Source organism: Monodelphis domestica, chromosome 5 (genome assembly GCF_027887165.1).
Source record: "Monodelphis domestica isolate mMonDom1 chromosome 5, mMonDom1.pri, whole genome shotgun sequence".
In the NCBI taxonomy this organism is placed as follows: domain Eukaryota; kingdom Metazoa; phylum Chordata; class Mammalia; order Didelphimorphia; family Didelphidae; genus Monodelphis; species Monodelphis domestica.
Window position 1 is genome coordinate 34,935,495 of NC_077231.1, and position 19,715 is coordinate 34,955,209.

At 37.1% G+C, this 19,715-nt stretch overlaps 1 protein-coding gene across 6 annotated transcripts in view; it reads right to left on the bottom strand.

The window, feature by feature from the left end:
• The window catches only part of LOC130454458 (transmembrane protease serine 12-like), a 52,285-nt gene extending 35,709 nt beyond the window's left edge, over nt 1-16,576 (bottom strand). The window contains exons 1-2 of one of the 6 annotated variants that reach the window (XM_056798241.1): nt 16,022-16,218; nt 1,667-1,862 (exon numbers count right to left, since the gene is read on the bottom strand). In XM_056798241.1, coding sequence (XP_056654219.1) covers nt 1,667-1,862; nt 16,022-16,109 — 284 coding nt within the window. In that variant the 5' untranslated portion in view covers nt 16,110-16,218. Of the gene's footprint in view, nt 1-1,666; nt 1,863-16,021; nt 16,220-16,462 lie in introns of those variants that run through there. The other 5 variants (XM_056798240.1, XM_056798239.1, XM_056798238.1 and 2 more) reach the window with 5 other exon arrangements.
• Between the last annotated feature and the right edge of the window lie 3,139 nt (nt 16,577-19,715).

Below are 19,715 nucleotides of genomic sequence, written 5' to 3' on the forward strand. Positions count from 1 at the left end.
TGGTCTCTGAGTTAAGTTATATTATTTCATCAAGAGAAGACACAAACAAAAGTCAAAACATGAGAAGTTCATAGGAAAGGTTCTGGGAGCTTATGGGAAGAATCAGATGGTGATGCCTGAAAGGAAGGGAAAGGTTTTTAATGGGTGAAGATGTAGGCAAGTTAATTCTAGACATAGGAGAGTGAACTGAGTCAGTGTATATTCAGAAAGAGGGTGGGAAAAGATAAAGATTATGAATAGTTTAATTTGGCCAGAATATACAGAGCTGAAGAGTAAGTATAAAGCAATGCTAAGAAAGTTAAATTGCTTGCCATGCTAAAATATTTCTAAAGTGATAGAATCAGATTAAGATGAAGCAGGAAGAATGGTTTGGACTGAAGAGAAAATGGAAGAATCTATTATAAGACTTGTGTGGTGGTAGAGGAAGTAGAAAACTAGAGCACATTTCAGGGACAGAATCTCAGGTTTCTGTGAATCAATTAGACTTTATCTTGAAGGTGAGAGAGAACTTAAATTATTAAGATTTTAGCCCTGAGTGTCTGGGAAAGATGGTGACTCCATCAACAGAAACAGAGAAATTAGCTAGAGGAGCAGGATCAGATGAAATCCAGGTCTAGAACCACAATGCTCTCCAGCTGGGTTACCCCTAGGCAAAATTGTAAACTAGATAAAATAATCTTCAGTGCATCCTTGTCTCTCTTTTTCTTCTGTTACTTGCTGGTGCCTAGTGCTTTTTCATGTATACTGGCCTCTGTCAGGGAAGTTAGAGCTGATAATTTCACATTAATGGATTAGTTTGCCTTTCCTGGTTTATTTACTATTTAAAGAGGGAGAAGGCAACGCTGAACAAAATAAGGGTAGTATTTTTGATGTTTGGAGGAGAAAGACTTCCTTAAAGGCTCCTTAAATCACTTGAAGTTAGTCATTAGTTTAAGGATAGAGGGTTTCTATGAACAATGGTTAAGCAATGAAATATTTAAAGGGCAAATAACTTAAACAAATCTACTAAGTCCAAGGTACACATGGTGACACTGAATTCTAGGAAGTCCAGAGAGAGTATATGTTATCAACACAACTCTTTATATAGTTTCATCTCTTTGCTCTTTCTTATGCCCACCTTTTACTTTACTATTATCTCTTCTTCTCTTTCTTTAATTAGAAAAAATATATAAATGAAGTATTTTAATGTATTGTATTTATTGAAAAATGTTTTATGTGTCCTCTTAGATGGATTTGAATTTCCATATTTTTCCCAGTCCTTAAAAAAACCCTCAAAACCCAAACCCCCTTCCTGAATGAAGGGACTTGTGTGACTCCAAACTGGCCTTTTTTCCCTTGTTAAGCATTCTTAAAAGTAAAAGTTTTACTATCTCTAATCCAAATAAACTCTTTTCTTAAAGAGGAAAAGTTAGAGACATGTGTCAAGTAGAAGATAAAAAATTTTAAATGATAGGTTTTTACCAGGAGTTTTCTGAAGAAAATATTTGAAATGAATATTTTTTAAAAATCACACATTCTCTTCAAATTATAGCAAAAGTTGCCAGATTTAGTTTTGTCTCAACAGTTATTTAAGGAATATCCCTTAAAAGAAAAGGATGGCAGGCTGGATGGAATGTTCTACATTACTCTAAACCCTTAATTAAAATATTCGATACTATATACATACCTGTATTCTTTAAGGCAGTGTGCAGCTGTGAGGATCCAGTTTTCACTTATTAAAGATCCCCCACATAAATGTGTATATTTAGGAAAAATCATAACCTGAAGGCTTACCATCCATGGCCACCCTCCAAGCTCAGCCTTCTGACCACCTACGATTCGAGATCCTGACATCATATTCATTAATGGTATTCTGCCACAATCTAGAAATAGAAATGATGTATTATTTTGCACTGGCCAGTGATATGAAGGATCAATCATCTTGCTACTCCAATAGCCCTTTTGGAGAATGAGCTGGAAGAATGGACTGGACCCTTTGTAACAGTTAAAAATTTAGGAAACTGAGGCAGGTAGAAATTAGTTTCTCTCTGCAAGGAGTATTATATTTTTATGAGGTTTATTAAAGATTAAGGATTAAAGAAAATACATGACTAGGCCAGAGAGAGGCCTAGACACAACCTCACCTACATTATGAAAAGAGTCATGTCTGCTTGCAAGCAGAAAACAGGGAAGCTGTTGTTGTTTTTTTAATATGAGCTTATTCAATAATATTTGTTCAGCACAGTTATAGGGGGAAAACAACAGAATTTTAAAACTCAGTACATTAAGTGAACAGTGTAACAGAATAATATTGAATCCAGTAATATATTAACTTAAAATCACAAAGCTATATCTTAAACCAAGCAAACAGTAAAATGTAATAGAATACAGAGGTTGATTATGTTTTCATGATCCTTTTTGGGGAAAAAAATATTTTTTTCCAAAAATGATCATATGGGGAAATGTAAAAAATAGACTCGAATCCAGGACTTCAATCCCCAGAAGCCCTTGCTCCACTTCCCCAGAATGCTTTGTAATCTCACTGAAAACCTCACCTGGGCCAAGAACGGGATGGGGTATTTAACCTGATTGCAAAGGCTTTTGTGGTCCTGGATCATTATATGCTGAGAAAAGTTAAGACTATCACAGTCGATCGAACAATTTTGATATTATTTGTACAATGTTCTCCCAGTTCTGTTTATTTTGCTCTGCATCAGTTGATGCAGATCTTTCCATTTTTTCCTGAAATCAGTCTGCTCATATCATTTCTTAAATAAAGCACAATAGTATTTCATCAACATCATATACCACAATTTGTTCAGCCATTCCCCAATTGATGGACACGAGTGGGACAGATCTTATGAAAGCAGGAGCAGAAGTAGCTTCCTATTTACCTGCAGTAAAGAAGGGTCAATGAAGGAGAAGGAAAAGGAGAAGAGACCAGTATACTCTGGGAGAGGTGACAAATAGGAGAGATGTGAAATAATCTAAGTCCCACAAGGGTCTACCTCAGGCAGCTAAAGTAAAAAATAAGCTTCAACACTAGTGAACCCTTCCCCTTAGCTGTGAATCCATGCAGATCAGGGGGTGTCCTGTTTCTATAGAGCTTTTAACCTCATTTATCCTATTTCCTTGATGTAGATAGCTTGTTCTTTGGATGGCATTTTGCTTAAGCTTGATTGCATTAGATCAGAAGTTCTTAACCTGGAGCCCCTGAATTTGTTTTTGTTTTTAATATTTTTATACTATTTTAACATTATTGATTTCCTTTGTAATACAATGTATCTCATTTTTATTTAAAAACAGAGTTCAGAAAAGGTATCTAGAGGCATCAGCAGACTGCCAAAGAGGTCTGTGTCAAAAAAAAAAAAAAAGGTTAAAACTTCTTTAAATACAAATTTAAACAACTTTGAGGTACTACTTCACACCTGTCAGATTGGCTAATGACAAATATTAGAAGGGATGAGTGAAAATTGGGACACTAATACACTGGTTTTTAAACCCTTACCTTTTGTCTCAGAATCAATAGCAGAATACAAGGCAGAAGAACAGTAAGTGTTAAGCAATTGGGGTTAAGTGACTTGCCTAGGGTCACATAGCTAGGAAGTATCTGAGGTCATATTTGAACTCAAAACCTATCTCCATGCCTGGTTCTCTATTCACTGGGCCACTGACCTGCCCCAACATTAATACACTGTTGGTGGAACTGTGAAATGATCTAATCATTCTTGGAGAGCAATTTGGAACTATGCCCCAAAGTCTATAAAACTACCCTTTGAATCAGTAATGAAGAACACTACTAAGTCTAAATTCCAAAGAGATTTAAAAAAAAAAGGAAAGGATATATATGTATAAAAATATAACTAGCAGCTCTTTTTGTGGTGGCAAAGAAATGGAAATTGGGAGGGTGTCCATGAATTGGGGAATGACTGAACAAGTTGAGGAACAAGGAAGACACTTTCAGAAAAACCCTGAAAGGCTTACATGAACTGAAGCAAAGTGAGAAGAATCAGGAGCAATATTGTAAGATGTAAGAGCAATATTGTACAATGGTCAACTGGGGAAAACTTAACTATTCTCAAGAATAAAATGACCTAAGATAATTCCAAAAGACATGATGAAAAATGCTTATCCACTTCCTGAATGCAGGTTGAATGTATTATTTTTTATCTTATTTTTTTCATGTTTTTTCTTATTCATACAACATGACCAATATGGAAATATGTGCATGACTGCACATTTATAGCCTCTATCAAACTGCTTGACTTCTCAGTGAGGGAAGAGAGGAGAGAGAATTTGGAACTCAAAATTTAAAAAAAAAATGTTAAAAATTGTTTTTACATGTAAGAAAAAAACCCAAAACATTTCTTTTAATGCCGCTCCCTTCTTTAAATAAAAGATTTTCTTCTCCTTGTCTAGTAGGCATGCTTCCATATGTAGTCAGAAATTGAAATGGGCATGTTTTGGCTGTGCAGCTCATATGGTATACTCTCTGGAAGTTCCCTATAGCGTGTGACTAGAAATCACCATGGAGCAGAAGCTGATATTGACATTGACAACTTTATTATTTTAATAATCCAATAATTCTTTCAATAGGCAGAGACCCTGTAAAATGGAGTTCAAGGCTTTTCTGCTCCAGAAAGGAGCCTGCAATGTTTGATCACAGGAATGGACTCACAAAGATGCAGAGGAGAGTATGGCCCAGGACCTTGGGCCCAAGTCTTTTTCCCTAGTCTCTGATCTGGAAATATATGTCAGGGAAGAGGGAAATGTCGTCAGTGAAAGACAAAACCTCAAGCTAAATCTAACAGGCTGAGCTAGCTATGGTTTAATGTTTATGTTAATATGGTTTATATCCTTACTATTTATTTTTGTGGGACAGCTTCCCATTATTGCCATATTTTGTGATGGAAACCACACAGTGATTTTTAGTTATTTCCTTGACCTGTCCTTAAAACCATCAATTTATAAATGGATTAATATAACATATGTTTATCCAAAACTTTCAAAAGGTAAATTGGTGCACCATAGGTTTAAGGGATAAAGGTTTTGAAATAATTTTAATTATAAGAAATAAAATAGATGGGGAAGGGGATGAGGGGAGGAAAAGAATTTGGAACTGAAAATAAAATTGAATAATAAGAAAAAATATTTTTTTAATTATGAAGGGAACAGTTTAAGCAAAACCTGGGAAGACTTGTATGAATTAGTACAAGATAAAGTGATCAGAACTGTAGGGGGGGAGGAGCTAGGAGGTTCAGTGGATTGAAAGCCAAGCCTAGGGTTCAAATGCAGCCTCAAACACTTCCTAGCTATGTGACTCCCATTCCCCAGCCCTTAGCACTCTTCTGCATTGGAACCAAAACACAGGATTGATTCTAAGATAGAAAGTCAGGGTTTTTAAAAAAACATGAATTGTAAAAGACTTAAGAACTCTTAACATCATAATAATCAACTATAATTCCAGAGCACTGCTCTTGAAAAATGCTGCCCATAGTGAGATGATGAGCTAAATATGAAGAATTAGACATTTTTTAAGGCCAGCCAACATTCATATAAAGATTTTTTTCTCTCTTTAGTTTTTCCAGTAGAAAGTAGGAAAGAAAGAAAATGAATATTTGTAAATTAAGTGAAATTTAAGTTTAAAAATGAAAAAAAAGTAAATGTCCTTCATCATCAGATAAGTGGCCAAAGGAAGTTCTGAAAAGAAGAATTTAAAGTATTTGTAACCACATTGAAAAATATCCAATTCATTATTAATAAAAGAAACATACATCAAAACAATAATGAAGTTTCATTTCACATTCTGCAAATTAGAAAAAATGACAAGTCAGTGTTGGAGAGATTGTGGAATGATAATCACTCTAGTACATTGTTGGTGGAGCTGTGAAATGATACAGCCATTTTGGGAAGCAATTTGAAATTATGCAAATAATGTGACTATAATTCCATCCCCTTTAAATCAGACACTCCATTACTGGGTTTATAATCCAAGAAAGCTATCAATAAGGAGTCCCTATATACACCCAAATATTTATAGCAGTACTGTTAATGTTAAGAAAGAATTAGGGTGGGGGGAGATGTCCATTGATTGAGGAATAGCTAAAAAAATTGTGGCACATGAATATATGGAATGGAATATTATTAATCTGTAGGAAATGCTGAATTTACATAAACTAAAGCAAATACAGGCATCTCTTCTACATTGTATATTTTCCCCATTTCAGTTTAGATATATTGTGGATTGGCATGAGAAATTAAATGGGAATTTTGGAAGAGTTTTGTGGAAATTGCATTACACATTGGAAGGCCAGCAAATGACACAGAAGTTTAGAGACTATATAGCCCATGACCAAATATTTAACCCAACTTTTACAATAAGGTATTGTAAATATCCCATAAAAGAAAAAGAAAAAATTCAGACTTCTCTGGTACAAAGGGAGAGTTAAAATTTTTTATGCAGGGGGCAGCTGGGTAGCTCAGTGGACTGAGAACCAGGCCTAGAGATGGGAGGTCCTAGGTTCAAATCTGATCTCAGACACTTCCCAGCTGTGTGACTCTGGGTAAGTCACTAGCCCTTACCACTCTTCTGCCTTGGAGCCAATACACAGTATTGACTCTAAAATGGAAGATAAAGGTTTAAAAAAAAATTTTTCAGATTTCAGGGGCACAATATCGCTTACCTCAGAAGTGTGGAAGGGAAAAGCCAAGAAAACAATATATACAATAAGTACAATGTAAGGGCAATTAACAGCTTGGCATAAAAAGTACAAAACTTAAAACCAAGTCATAAGCTCCCTGAAAATCAGAATGGACCAAATAGAAGTCAATGATTCTATGAGGCAACAAAAAATATTAAGACAAAATTTAAAAAGCTTAAAAAAATAGAAGAAAATATAGAATATGTCATAGCAAAAACAACTCACTAGGAAAGCAGATCAAGGAGAAAAAAATTAAGAATCATTGGCTTATTTTAAAGCCATAATTTAAAAGAACAAAAAAATCCCCAGACATCCTATTTCAAGAAATCTTCAAAGAAAACTGTCCAAATCTTTTAGAGCAAAGTGGAAATACAAAGAATTTATATTGGTCACCTCTTGAAAGAAATTCCAAAATGAAAAGTCACAGGAAGATCATAACCAAAATCCATAGTTTCCAGGTTAAGGAAGAAATCATTTCAGTTGGGATCTCATACAATTTAGCAATTACCATTGTAAAGGAGCATAGAATTTAGAATATGATATTCTAGAAAGAAGAGAACATGGGCTTACAGAGAAAAATGGACCTTTAAATAAAAAAAGGGGTTTTTGTTTATTTGTTTAAAGGAAAATTTTAAAACTAATCATCAGAACTAATCGAAGAGGGAGAGAAAAAAAGGGGGATCTCCTTGACTGACATGAAAAAGGGGGGAAGAATTAACTATTCAGAAAAAAGCAGGAAAGAGAAAGGACTAATAAGCAAAATTTCAAAGGGAAAGTGGTAACAAGCAGTTGGGGGAATAGGGAAAGAAAGAACCAATAGGAATCATGCCACCTTTAAAAAGATTAAGTTAATATTAACCAAAGAACATACCATTGTGTTCATAATAAAAGAAGGGAAAATGATAACTGTCATAATGAATGTGAAAATGAACTTAATTCTGTCACTGTTAGCAGAACTCCTGTTTTTAAATGAAGCTTTGGACTAATCAATCCCAGGCCTAAGCTGAGGACCAGAGCCTTGGTTTTCTGCTTCCTCGTATTGCTTGAACTTATTTCAGAAATCATCTGGTCTATAATGGGTTAATTGTGTTTGTTGGTTTTAGAGGACTGTGTGAAAAGCTTTCCTTCAAAGATGTCTAGTTTGCTGTCCAAAAATCTGAGCTGCTTTCTGGCACGTGGACTCCAATAACGAGAGCTTCTTAGTTCATGGGAAAAGAAGAGAGGCTTTTCTAATCACCAAATGTCTAACCAATAAGGTTGTTCCCTATGATGCCCCACCTATGTAACCAATCATTTTGTACTTAATCTCAGATGGCATTTGCACTGCTCTGTGCTTCATGTGTTCTGTCCTCTCTCCCTCCCCTATGTGATTTTTGCCTCTTGCTCTAACAAATATTGGGCATTCTGGTTCAACAATACAAGCCATGTTCCAGTGTATGCATCTCTTGGTCCTGTCCAATTTAAAATGCAGTTTTATAGACTGACTCCTTTGGCTCATTTATTCTGAGTTAGAAATCTGTTTTAGTTAGACCCTGACCCCTCTAGTATGAGGGAGGAGTCCTGACACCTCTGGTTTATTTATTCTGAGTTGGGGGTAACAAACAACTCCTTTGTTCAAAAGTTTGATCAAGGTTAATGTAACAAAAAAACCCTTCAATATTAGAAAAAAGTAGAGGAAAATATACACCTCACTTTCATAATTTTAAACAAGAATGATTAAGCAATCCAATATAAACAAAACAGACTGACAGATTGGATAAGAAAGTAAAAATCTATAATCTATTGCTTAAAAGAATCACATTTTTAAAAAAGAAAGACATACACAGGATAAAACTGAGGGAATGAAAAGAAATTTACTATGCATCAAGGGAACCTAAAAAATGAGAAGTTGCCATCTGTAAACCTCAAAATTTCTCAGACTTATGAATGTTAGGGGTTTCCCCCCATTGGGGAATCTTCTACTTAAAAAAATTCCCTAGCAGATAGTGAGAATTCTACTTAAGTGTGAAAACTCCTTGCCTTGGGAATATCCCTAGTCCACCCTACTTAAGACTGCTTTAGGACAGAAAACTCCTTCAGAACAATGAAAGTACTTTGATCCATGCTTATGGAAGGGACAGGAAGTTCTTTGAGTCATGACTGTTTTAGAACTGATACAATGGGATGCTAAGTGCCTATAAAGGTGGGGCAACTTGTAAACTACTTAGACCTAAAAGGTGAAAACTTACTCAGAGGTTTTCTCTTAATGAAATTAGTCGACACAGCAACATTTTTTTTCCTCTTACTAAAGATATTAATCTACTCAGCTGTGAATTCAAAATGGGCTGTCTTTTGGAAAACATCTACAGTGATTGGTAGATGTAGGGACTTAGGGGAGGTGACATGGGAGAAAAACCCCTATAAGAAAAAGCAGAATCCTTTTGGAGAGATATATCCTTTTGAAGAAGGATCTCGATTTCCTATATAAGAAAAAGCAGAATCCTTTTGGAGAGATATATCCTTTTGAAGAAGGATCTTGATTTCTGATTCTCATTCTGAAGGAGAGCTCCTTGAGGAGCTCCTCTGAGGGGCTCTGTCCCTCTGGGGTAGGAGCTCTGGAGGCTCTTGAGAGAGAGGCCCTTTGAAACAATCTCTGGCTGGAAGACTCTTTGAGGAAGGACGCTGGCCTGGTGTCACTAGTATTCTTGTTTAGTCAGACCTTGTGGTGAGTGTTAAAAAACTGACTGATTTCTCTTTTAAGACTCAGGTCTAGGCCATATTGGCTTGAGGCCCTTCATACTTATTCCTTTCTTACTCTCTCTCTCTTTCTTTGATTACTCATTGTATTGTTAATTAAAATCTCTATAAAACCCAATTGACTTGGGTATTTGAATAATTGGGAATATTTCCCTGGCAACCACCTTATATTTGATTTTAAACCCAAGACACTGTAGTGAAACATATTTCTGCAGTCAAACTTACTCACCCTCTCTTATATCTATCACAATTTATATCTTCCACTATTTTAACCACTACAGTTTAAGACCTCAACCATTTTAAATCTCACACATCATACTAACAAAGAAAAACAAACAAAAGAAAACCTAAATTATGCTGAAAGGAGCCATGGATAATCCATTTATATTAGCATTAAACTTATCTGCTCCAAATAACTTAGCATAATTCAAATTCATAAAAGAAATATTAAGTGAGCTAAAAGAGCATACAGACAGTGGTAATACAATAGAGGCATTTGACTTTAATGCCCCTTTATTTTTATTAGACAATCCTAACAAAAAGACAAACAAAACAGAAAATAAGTGAACAAGTTGCTAGAGAAACTAAAACTAAAAAACTTATGGTATCTTATAAATGAGACCACAAAAGGATACTATATATATTTTTTAGTACCACACAGAACTTTTACAAAAATTGACTATGTTTTAGGGCACAGAGATATTGCAAACAAATGCAAAAAACCATAAATAATAAATATGTCCGTTACAAATTACAATGCAATAAAAATAGGATCACAAACAAAGAACAGATTATATGGATACTTAACAATTAAACCAAAGAATTGCATGCTGGGAGCTAAAATGGCAGAGTAAGGAATGCTCAGCTTGTCCAAACCCTCCAAACAAATGAAAATAGAAAATTAAGGAAAGCAAAAGGGATACGTTTCATTGGGATGAGAGGGGAAGAATAGCCTAGTGCTGTGACATGACATGCATGTCAGTGCTGACACACGTAGCCATTTTTGATGACACGTAGCCATTTTTGATGACACATGGCCTACAGAGAAGTTTAGGGCCACATGCGGAGAAGGACGTTTTTTTTCTTGAAGTGACACACCGCCTGAGCTATGCTCAAGTTTTTGGCGAATTTTGATACACCAAACTCAAAAGGTTGCCCATCTCACTGGCCAGGTGAGTGCTGGATGGGGGAAGCTTACAGAGTGCATGCTGGCCCAGAGAACTTTCACATGGCCTAAAACAACAAAGTAGCCAGTAGAGGAGGTACCTTCTGACATGCAACATGAGACAACAGAAGAAGCAGCGGGGAGAGCAGCCCAACCATACCCCTACTGGCTTCACCATTGCCACATTAACTCTAAGCTCAAAATTCTTTTGAGTACATAGGTGGTTGTTCCTCTCAATTTGGGGCTTGTCTGGGATTGAGGGGGCTTCCCTGAAGGCCAACACCCATTGGTAGGACATCCAGCTGAACAGTTATCAGTGGCCAACTGGCTTTTGGAATCAGGTAATCCTGACTCATGACAAAACTAAAGGAATTTGGCAGAAGCTTCACAAACACTACATACAGGAAAAAAAGATGAGTGTACCTGGGAAGAGTTTTATTTGTCTAAGGTGACCATGTTAGTCTGGGCACACAGACCCAGGTAAGAAAAGACTATTAAGTAATACTTGGGTGGTCATGGAGTCAAGTCATATTGATTCTAAGATAGAAAGTAAGGTTTTTAAGGGAAAAGACAAAACCCAAGCCCCATCCTTCACCCCTACAGTCTTTAGGCAAGCCATCACCATACTCAGCACAAAATCATTGAGGACTCTAAGTCAGTTATCTTTCAGTTTGATGTATTCTGGTTATACCTTATACAAATCTGTTATTTGGGAGTTGGCTGTGGGGGTGAGAAATGGGTGGGGTCGGTATGGTAGGGAGGGTACAAGGAGATGCTGCCCAAGATGCTGGGACTGTGGGCACAGGCACTCTGGGCTTAGATCTGGGTCTCTCTGATAGCCCTCTCCTTCCCCTATGGACCAGTAGTGCAAAGAGGTGGTCCTCAACGTTCAAGGGTCTTTATCTGTTCTAGGTGTTGGTCTGTTTGTCTCTTTGTAAGCTTATTTCAGTCTGCAGCAATAGCCAGTGAATTTTTTCTAAGAGATAGTAAACCAGGCCAGATGTTGGCTCTTTTAGGTTTAACTTCGTGAATCTGTGTTTTTTCTGTCTATGTACACAAAGCTAGGATTTTTAGAAAGCAAATCTCTGTGTTTTGTGATCTGTTAATCCCTCAGCATTCCTGGATGCTGAGTATAGCTGAAAATCCTTGAATTTTGCATTCGTTAACTCTAAAAACTGGCTGAACAAGTGAGACCTTAATCAACCTTAATCTCAGTTTGAGGCTTGACCAACCTCAAACAGGGGCAAGTCACCTTTCTTCTTTCTTCTCTGCTGGCCACATTGAAGGAAATTGGGAATAAAAGTTTGTCTGAATATAAAGTCAGGATTCAGTATTACAAATTGTCTATCAGATTATATAGGATTACAGATGCTGTATATATTGATAATTGTACAAGTCTCAATACAAGTACTTAGTACAAGTCTCATGTTCAGTAATGATCATATTGGGTGAAAACTAGGATAATTATACATGTTAAATTATTCTTTTAAAACATGTTAAATTATTCTTTTAAGTTTTTTCTGCTGTTATCATAGCAATTGTTCTAATTAATGACAAAGGATTCATTGGGCACTTTACCTATTTGAATTTAACCTCAAAGGTTTTTAAAAAATGTATTATTTCTTACCCTACTGAGAGGGATTTAATCTGTCTTTCTCATAAGAAGTGCTAAGAACCTAGAAGGAAATTAGTACTTTCCTTTCCACTTAGAACACTCCCAACTCCTCTAAAAACAAAAAAGCCTTGGCCTGTCACATTTCAAAGGCCATGAGGGGTGGAATAGTTCATAATCCACCAAATCCAATAACTCACTCATGTTTTAACTAGATGTTTAACTAAAGTAATCTAAGTCTAGTAATTCACTTAATCTTTTACAGATGCAAAGATGACGGGAACAAAAAGTGGGAGAGGGTGTGGGCAAGTTTCTTTGATTGTGAAATGCTGTAAAGTGAATCTTTGAATTTAATACCTTGACATTCTTTAGGCACCTAAAGCTGGGGAATATCCCTTTTGTGAAAGAATAGACCGCTGTCTTCTACTTTGACTTCTGAGCTCCATGTCTGAATTTCTTTCAGCGATGGGGCCCACTGTCTGTGATCCTGTCCCAGACACTACCCTCCTAAAAGAGTTGATTTTGTAAAATATTTCATTAAAGGGTTGAAATCCTGAGCAAAGTAAATTAAGGCTTGAGAGTTTTAAACGCAATAACCTACAGGTGTTAGCACAAGGACTAAATGTAGGTAGATGTCCTGGTATTAATAAAAAGTTAGTAAATATAAGGGAATGGAGCAATAAGCCCCTAAGGAACTTCTCAGAGAGGCACCAAAGACATTTGTGGAAAGGGAGAATGAAAATAAAAGCAAAAAACTGAGATTATGGTGACCACTGTTAATGAGATCATAAAGAAACAGGAAACTAACAGTGGAAGGAGGGTTCAAAAGGCCAGGATAATGGGAAATAGAGGGAAAAACAAGAAAGCCAGTGCTGGAAAAAGGAGATTAGATCCTGAGAGAATCAAGGGAATCCTCCAACTGCCCCTCCAAAAAATTAAGAAGGAATAAAGGAAATTCTTGGGGCTAGTAGGATACTGTTGGCTATAGATAGATCCATATGCTCAATTAGCCAATCTATTATACTTGAAATTACTAAAAAGAGAGCCTAACCTCTTAAGCTGGAATGAACAAGAAATTACTGATCAAATACCATGCTAGCTTTCCCTTCCCTACAAAAGTCAATCCACCTCTTTATTTATATATGTGGTAAATCAGGCTTCTCTGGGAGTGTTGCTCCAGGTGTGGGAAGAGAAAGGAGATCAACAGCCTTTTGTCAAAACTTTTATATTCAAACACAACTAAGCAGTAAGAGTTAGAAAGAGAAACTTCATTTATAATCACTCTAGACAATATAAAATATTTAGGAATCTATTTGCCAAGACAAACACAAGAATTATCTAAATACAACTATAAAACACTTTCCACACAATTAAATAATTGGAAAAAACATTAATTGCTCATGGGTTGGATGAGCTAATATAATAAAAATGATAATCCTACCCAAATTAATGTACTTATTCAGTGCCATACTTATATCAAACTACCAAGAAACTTTTTTATAGAGTTAGAAAAAATGTATAACAAAGTTCATTTGGAAGAATAAAAGATCAAGAATATCAAGGGAACTAATGGACAAAAAAAAAGTGGATGGTGACCTAGCAGTACCAGATCTTAAACTGTACTATAAAGCAGTGATCATCAAAACAATATGGAACTGGTTAAGAGACAGAAGGAAGGATCAATAGAATAGGCTTGGGGTAAGTGACCTCAGCAAGCTAGTGTATGATAAAGCCAAAGATCCCAGGTTTTGGGACAAGAATCCACTATTTACCAAACACTGCTGGGAAAATTGGAAAACAGTATGGGAGAGATTAGGTTTAGATCAACATCTCACACCCTACACCAAGATAAACTCAGAATGGGTGAATGACTTAAATATAAAGAGGAAAATTATAAGTAAATTAGGTGAACATAGAATAGTATACCTGTCAGATCTATGGGAAAGGAAAGAATTTAAGACAGAGCAAGAGAGAGATAATATTACAAAAATTTAATTGAATAATTTTTATTATATTAAATTAAAAAGTTTTTGTACAAACAAAACTGATGCAACCAAAATTAGAAGGAATGCAACAAATTGGGGGAAATTTTTATAACAAAAATCTCTGACAAAGGTGTAATTTCTCAAATTTATAAAGAAATAAGGTAAATGTACAAAAAAATCAAGCCATTCCCCAATTGATAAAAGGGCAAGGGACATGAATAGGCAGTTTTCAGATAAAGACATCAAAACTATCAATAAACACATGAAAAAGAGTTCTAAATCTCTCATAATTAGAGAGGTGCAAATCAAAACAACTCTGAGGTATCACCTCACACCTTGCAGATTGGCCAATATGACAGTAAAGGAAAATAATAAATGTTGGAAGGAGTTTGGCAAGATTGGTACACTAATGGATTGCTGGTGGAGTTGTGAATTGATCCAACCATTTTGGAAGGCAATTTGGAACTATGCACAAAGACTGTCTGCCTTTTGATCCAGCCATAGCACTGCTGGGTTTGTACCCCAAAGAGACAATAAGGAAAAAGACTTGCACAAAAAATATTTATAGCAGTGCTCTTTGTAGTGGCAAAAAACTGGAAAATGAGGGAGTGTCCATCGATTGGGGAATGGCTGGACAAATTATGGTATCTGATGGTGATGGGATACTATTGTGCTGAAATAAATGATCAACTGGAGGAATTCCATGTGAACTGGAAAGACCTCCTGGAATTTGATGTAGAGCAAAATGAGTAGAATCAGGAGAACATTGTACACAGAAACTGAAACTGAAAACACAATTAAATGTAATGGATTTCATGGGTTCGACTCAAGAACACATGTGATAACCAGTGGAATCATGCGTCGGCTATGGGAGAGGGAAAGGGGGGGGGGGAGGAAAAGAAAACGATCTTTGTTTCCAATGAACAATGTATGAAAACGACCAAATAAAATAATGTTTAAATTAAAAAATAAATAAATAAATAAATGTAATGGATTTCTTTACTAAGCGGCAATGCAATGATCCAGGACAATCCAGAGGGACTTATGAGAAAGAACTGTGGGAGTAGAAACACAGAGGAAAAATATATGATCAATCACATTGTTTGATGGGTACATGATTGGGAATATTGACTTCAAATGATCACTCTATTTGCAAATATTAATAATATAGAAATGGGTTTTGAACAATGATACATGTATAACCCGCAGAATTGCTTGTCAGCTCCAGGAGGGGGAGGAAAGAGGGGAAAGATCATGAATCATGTAACCATGGAAAAAAAGTAATTGTTTTTTGTTTTTTTTAATGGACCTTGAAAGAGATTAACAATGAAAAGAAAGAAAAGCATATACAAACGCTCTAATAAAAATTAAAATTATTTTCACCATTAAAAAAAAATAACCCTATTAGATCCAGTAGCCAGAGAATGGGCTGAATGTATCCAAGCCATAGTGGCCACTGTTGCTGAAATTAACATTGGGGAAGAGCAATGATTGTTAGCGCTCCTCATCAAGTGAGCCCTATTTTAAATCAAAAGGTGGGGAGGTGCTTGACTGATTTTAGAATCCTAAAATATGAGGCAAAATGTTGAACAAAATGATCTGGTACTATTGTGGAAAACTGCCAATTTTCTTTAGAATGGCTTGAATATAGATAATGAAAAAAATGGAGCATGATTGTCTAGAATTAATAGATTACCAATAACCCTGACCAAGTCCCCTCCGCTTTCTGAGCCTCAATTTTCTTCTGTTTAAAGCAAGGGGCCAAGAGATTCAACATCTCTTCGGTGCGTGGGGTATGCCGAGGACCCCTCCCCAGGCAGAGCGGAGGTGGGGCTGCGCTTACTCCGGTCGAAGGGCGCCACATCGCTCCTCGCGTACGTGAAACTGTCCCAGATTAACCACAGGGCGGCGCCCCCAAGCCAAGGCCCCATTTTATGCGGGGGCGGGGGGGAAGGGAGGGAGGAGAAATGGCGGAGGCGGCGCTTATCCGTCCTCCGACAGCATCATGGAATACTGCGTGATCTCGTTATGACGTCATTTGGCGGCGACGGAAGCGGAGGGCCGGAAGTAAAAGTGGTATCGTGCCGCCCTTCTTCCCTCACCGCCACCCTCCCTCCCTCACCACAGGAAAAGCAATTCGACAATGAAAACAAATTTGGAAGAGTTGGGGCCTGACCGACCCCAAAAACCGGGCCGCCGACCTTTCCCATTAACAACCCACTGCTGGGGGTACCCGGAAGCCCCGAGTTCAAATGCGGCCTCAGAAAATTTTTAGCGGCCTGACCCTGGGAAAGGCACTTATCCTGGCAGCCTCAGGCTTCTCATCCGTAAAAAGGGCATGATAATACTAGCTGTTACATCACCAGGTGATCTGTGTAAAGCCTCTTCTTAAATGCTCATTACTGCCCTCACATCTGATGTTTCCCCAGGGGCTGTTTGGAGCAGAACCCAATAGCAAAGGATTCCAGAAGCCTGGTTCTACCAGGGCCTGCTTAATTGTTTGAAAAGTTCCCGTTTCATCAGGCCAATTTAAAAAAAGAAATACGAGAGGATCATACTCACCTGCAGAAGACTCAAGTTTATACAGTCTAAGCCTATTGTTTTCCTCCAGGGTCTCAACTTGGATCCTATCCAAGGCTGAAATCTTTTTTTTTTTTTAACCTATTTACCTCAGGGTTCTATAAGGGGTAAAAATTATGGTTGGACTGAATATTTGAGAGTTTGGTTGCCAGGAATTTAATTACTAAATTCCAATAATTACTCCAAGTCAGAATGGCTTTTATGGTAGTTTATTTACAAATAGAGAGAAGAAAGGAATGGAAAATGAAAGAGAGAGACCATGCTGCTCTGGCCTGGTCTGAACCAGGCAGGGATTCAGAGTCCCCAGCAAGGCAGGGGGAGTGGGGCCCAGAGGATTACTTTAATAAGGCTTCCAGCCATGAGGCCTCCTCCAAGATGAGGGGCGGCTCCAGAGGCTAGTGTCTCCAGAAAGCCAAGGAAAGGGAATCAGCCTTTTCACTCATCACCTGTCAGTCCAAATTCTGAGATCTCAAGTCTGAGCTCCTCCAAGGTCAAGTTCCAAGGCAAAAAAGACCCCCTCATAGGAAGTGGCCACCAAATTTAAAGGCAGTTCTTTGGGTCACTTCCTGTGCCTTCCTTCCACCTTTACGTGTACCAATGGTGGCTTAAACATGGCTTTGGACTGTCTAAGGGGCAGTCACTTATTTCTGATTTGTCACTTGCTAACACACATGGGTCATAGACCTTCTCCCCTCCACACTTAATCATTAAGTGGAGGTCTATACATTCCTGATGACTAAAAATCTAAAGAATAAGTAGGGTGAAGTCAATCTCATTTTCACAGTTATTGTGAGGATCAAATGAGATAATATGTGTAGAGCAACTAGTGTAGTGCCTGGCAGACAGTAGATGCTTGATAAAATGCTTCTTGCCTTACCCTTGATGGGATGTGAATTGCTTCTCTAAAACCAACATTCATTTCCCTCTGGGAAAAGTCCAAGTAGGAGGGGAATATTAGGTCAATGGCCTCTACTCATTTCTAAATTTGATTTGCAGGAATGTGGGTGCCTCTGGAGCTACCCCAAGTTCATGGCCCTTAATGAAGTAAGGCCCAGGGTCACAGGAAGTGACCTCGTGCACTCCTCCATTTTTACAGATCAAGAAATTGAAGTTTATAGATCACACAGCTCAGATGTGTCAGAGGCAGGATATGAGCTCAGTTTTACTGGCTCCAGGTCCAGCTCTATTCTCCCCTGCATCTGGAGAGCTGTGTATTTCCTGGAGGGGAAGGTGGTACTTGTGTGAAAGGGGTGGAAACTACATCAACAGTCTTGAACTGCACTGAACCTTTTATGTATTTTCCACATTATGTGTTGGGTGAAATAAAGGCTTACTTACATCTGATATGTGCTCACAAGTGTATTGGTTAAAAAAAGCAATAGAAACATCCCTGCATCTTAAGTATTGTTCAAGATCATCAGCTCCCTTGAAAGCTCCCTGAATATTTTGGAGTTACCAGATCACCAACTGATCTGCACTGACATTTATAAAACATTTCTCAACTGTATTGGTTAAACAAAGCAAAAGAAACATCCTTGCATCTTAAGTAATATTCAAGCTCGTTAGCTGTCCTTGATGGACCTAATTGTATTACATGAAAGCTCCCTGAATCATTTGGAGTTAATAGATCACCAACTGATCTGTACTGACTTTTATGAAACATTTCACAACTGTATTGATAAACGAAAGCAAAAGAAACATCCCTGCATCGTTAGGAGTGTTTAAGATCATCAGTTGCTATCGATGGACTTTATTGTATCATGTAAAAGCTCCCTGAATCCCTAGGAGATACCAGATCACCAACTGATCTGCGGTGACATTTATGAAAAATTTCACAACTCTACTGATTAACCAAAGTGTAAGATAAAAAATTAATATATAACTCCAAGTATCATATTTAATAAGATTTATTAATAATGGCAAAAATAAAAAGAGTAAAAAGGGAGCTAACTCAACCACTGATGTGAGAGAAGAGAGAGAGGGTGGGGAAAAAACAACTATATACAAAATGTGAACATGCCATGTGGTGGAGATGGGAAAGGAATTCTGGGGAACGTAGTTCAAACATACAAAATTTTCTATTTATACATTTCTCACTATGATCCTTTGGGAGACCAATATCTCCAAGGGGATCATTTTAAACATAATCAACTTATAACTTTAACTAGAGGTACATACAATATTACAGCTTCTAAAAGGGAAATTATAATAATATGGGGATAAGAGAGAAATAAAAGAGAAAAAGAACAAAACCAATGTTAGGGGCATTGACAAAAAGCCAATTAGGGGCAATTCCCTTTTGGCATAAGAGTGTACATTGAAAACAAATGCATTCAAACCCCCATAGTTCAAATTCACCATAACTCAAAGTTCACTCTGGATCTTTTGGTGCAGCATGTGGTCTCTGCAGGGATCTTCATGGTGCCTTCTCCAAAAAGTTCACCTTCTGAAAAAAAAAAAAGTTCATCTGGATTCTGGGCGGTAGCCTCTTATTCTAAATTAGGCTCAAATTTAAATCAAAGTTCACAACAGTTAACCCTCCTGAGGAGGATAATAACACATCCCCCCTGAGGAGAATACAGGGATACACATAGGAATCACACAGGAATATATGGTCGAGTCATAAGGCGTATGAATGAATTACCAAAATATCAAATAATTCAAAGAAATTAAAAAATAACCTCTGAGTGAAATATATAATATCAAAAACGTGAAAAATTCTGGGAAGAAGGGAAAAAATTTCACACATCATGTTGTGATTTGTTCTTATAGCAATCCATGTTCCATAAGCCTGCAATGACAATCACTCACTAAACCAATTTAGCAGTCTGGACTTCAGTAAATTGCGACATCATAAAATAAAGTAGAAAAAGAGACTAGATCTTGAAACAAATGGGAAATAGCATTCTTTGGCTTGACCCTTTTCTTCACTTTCTAAGATAATGGAGCCAGAACAA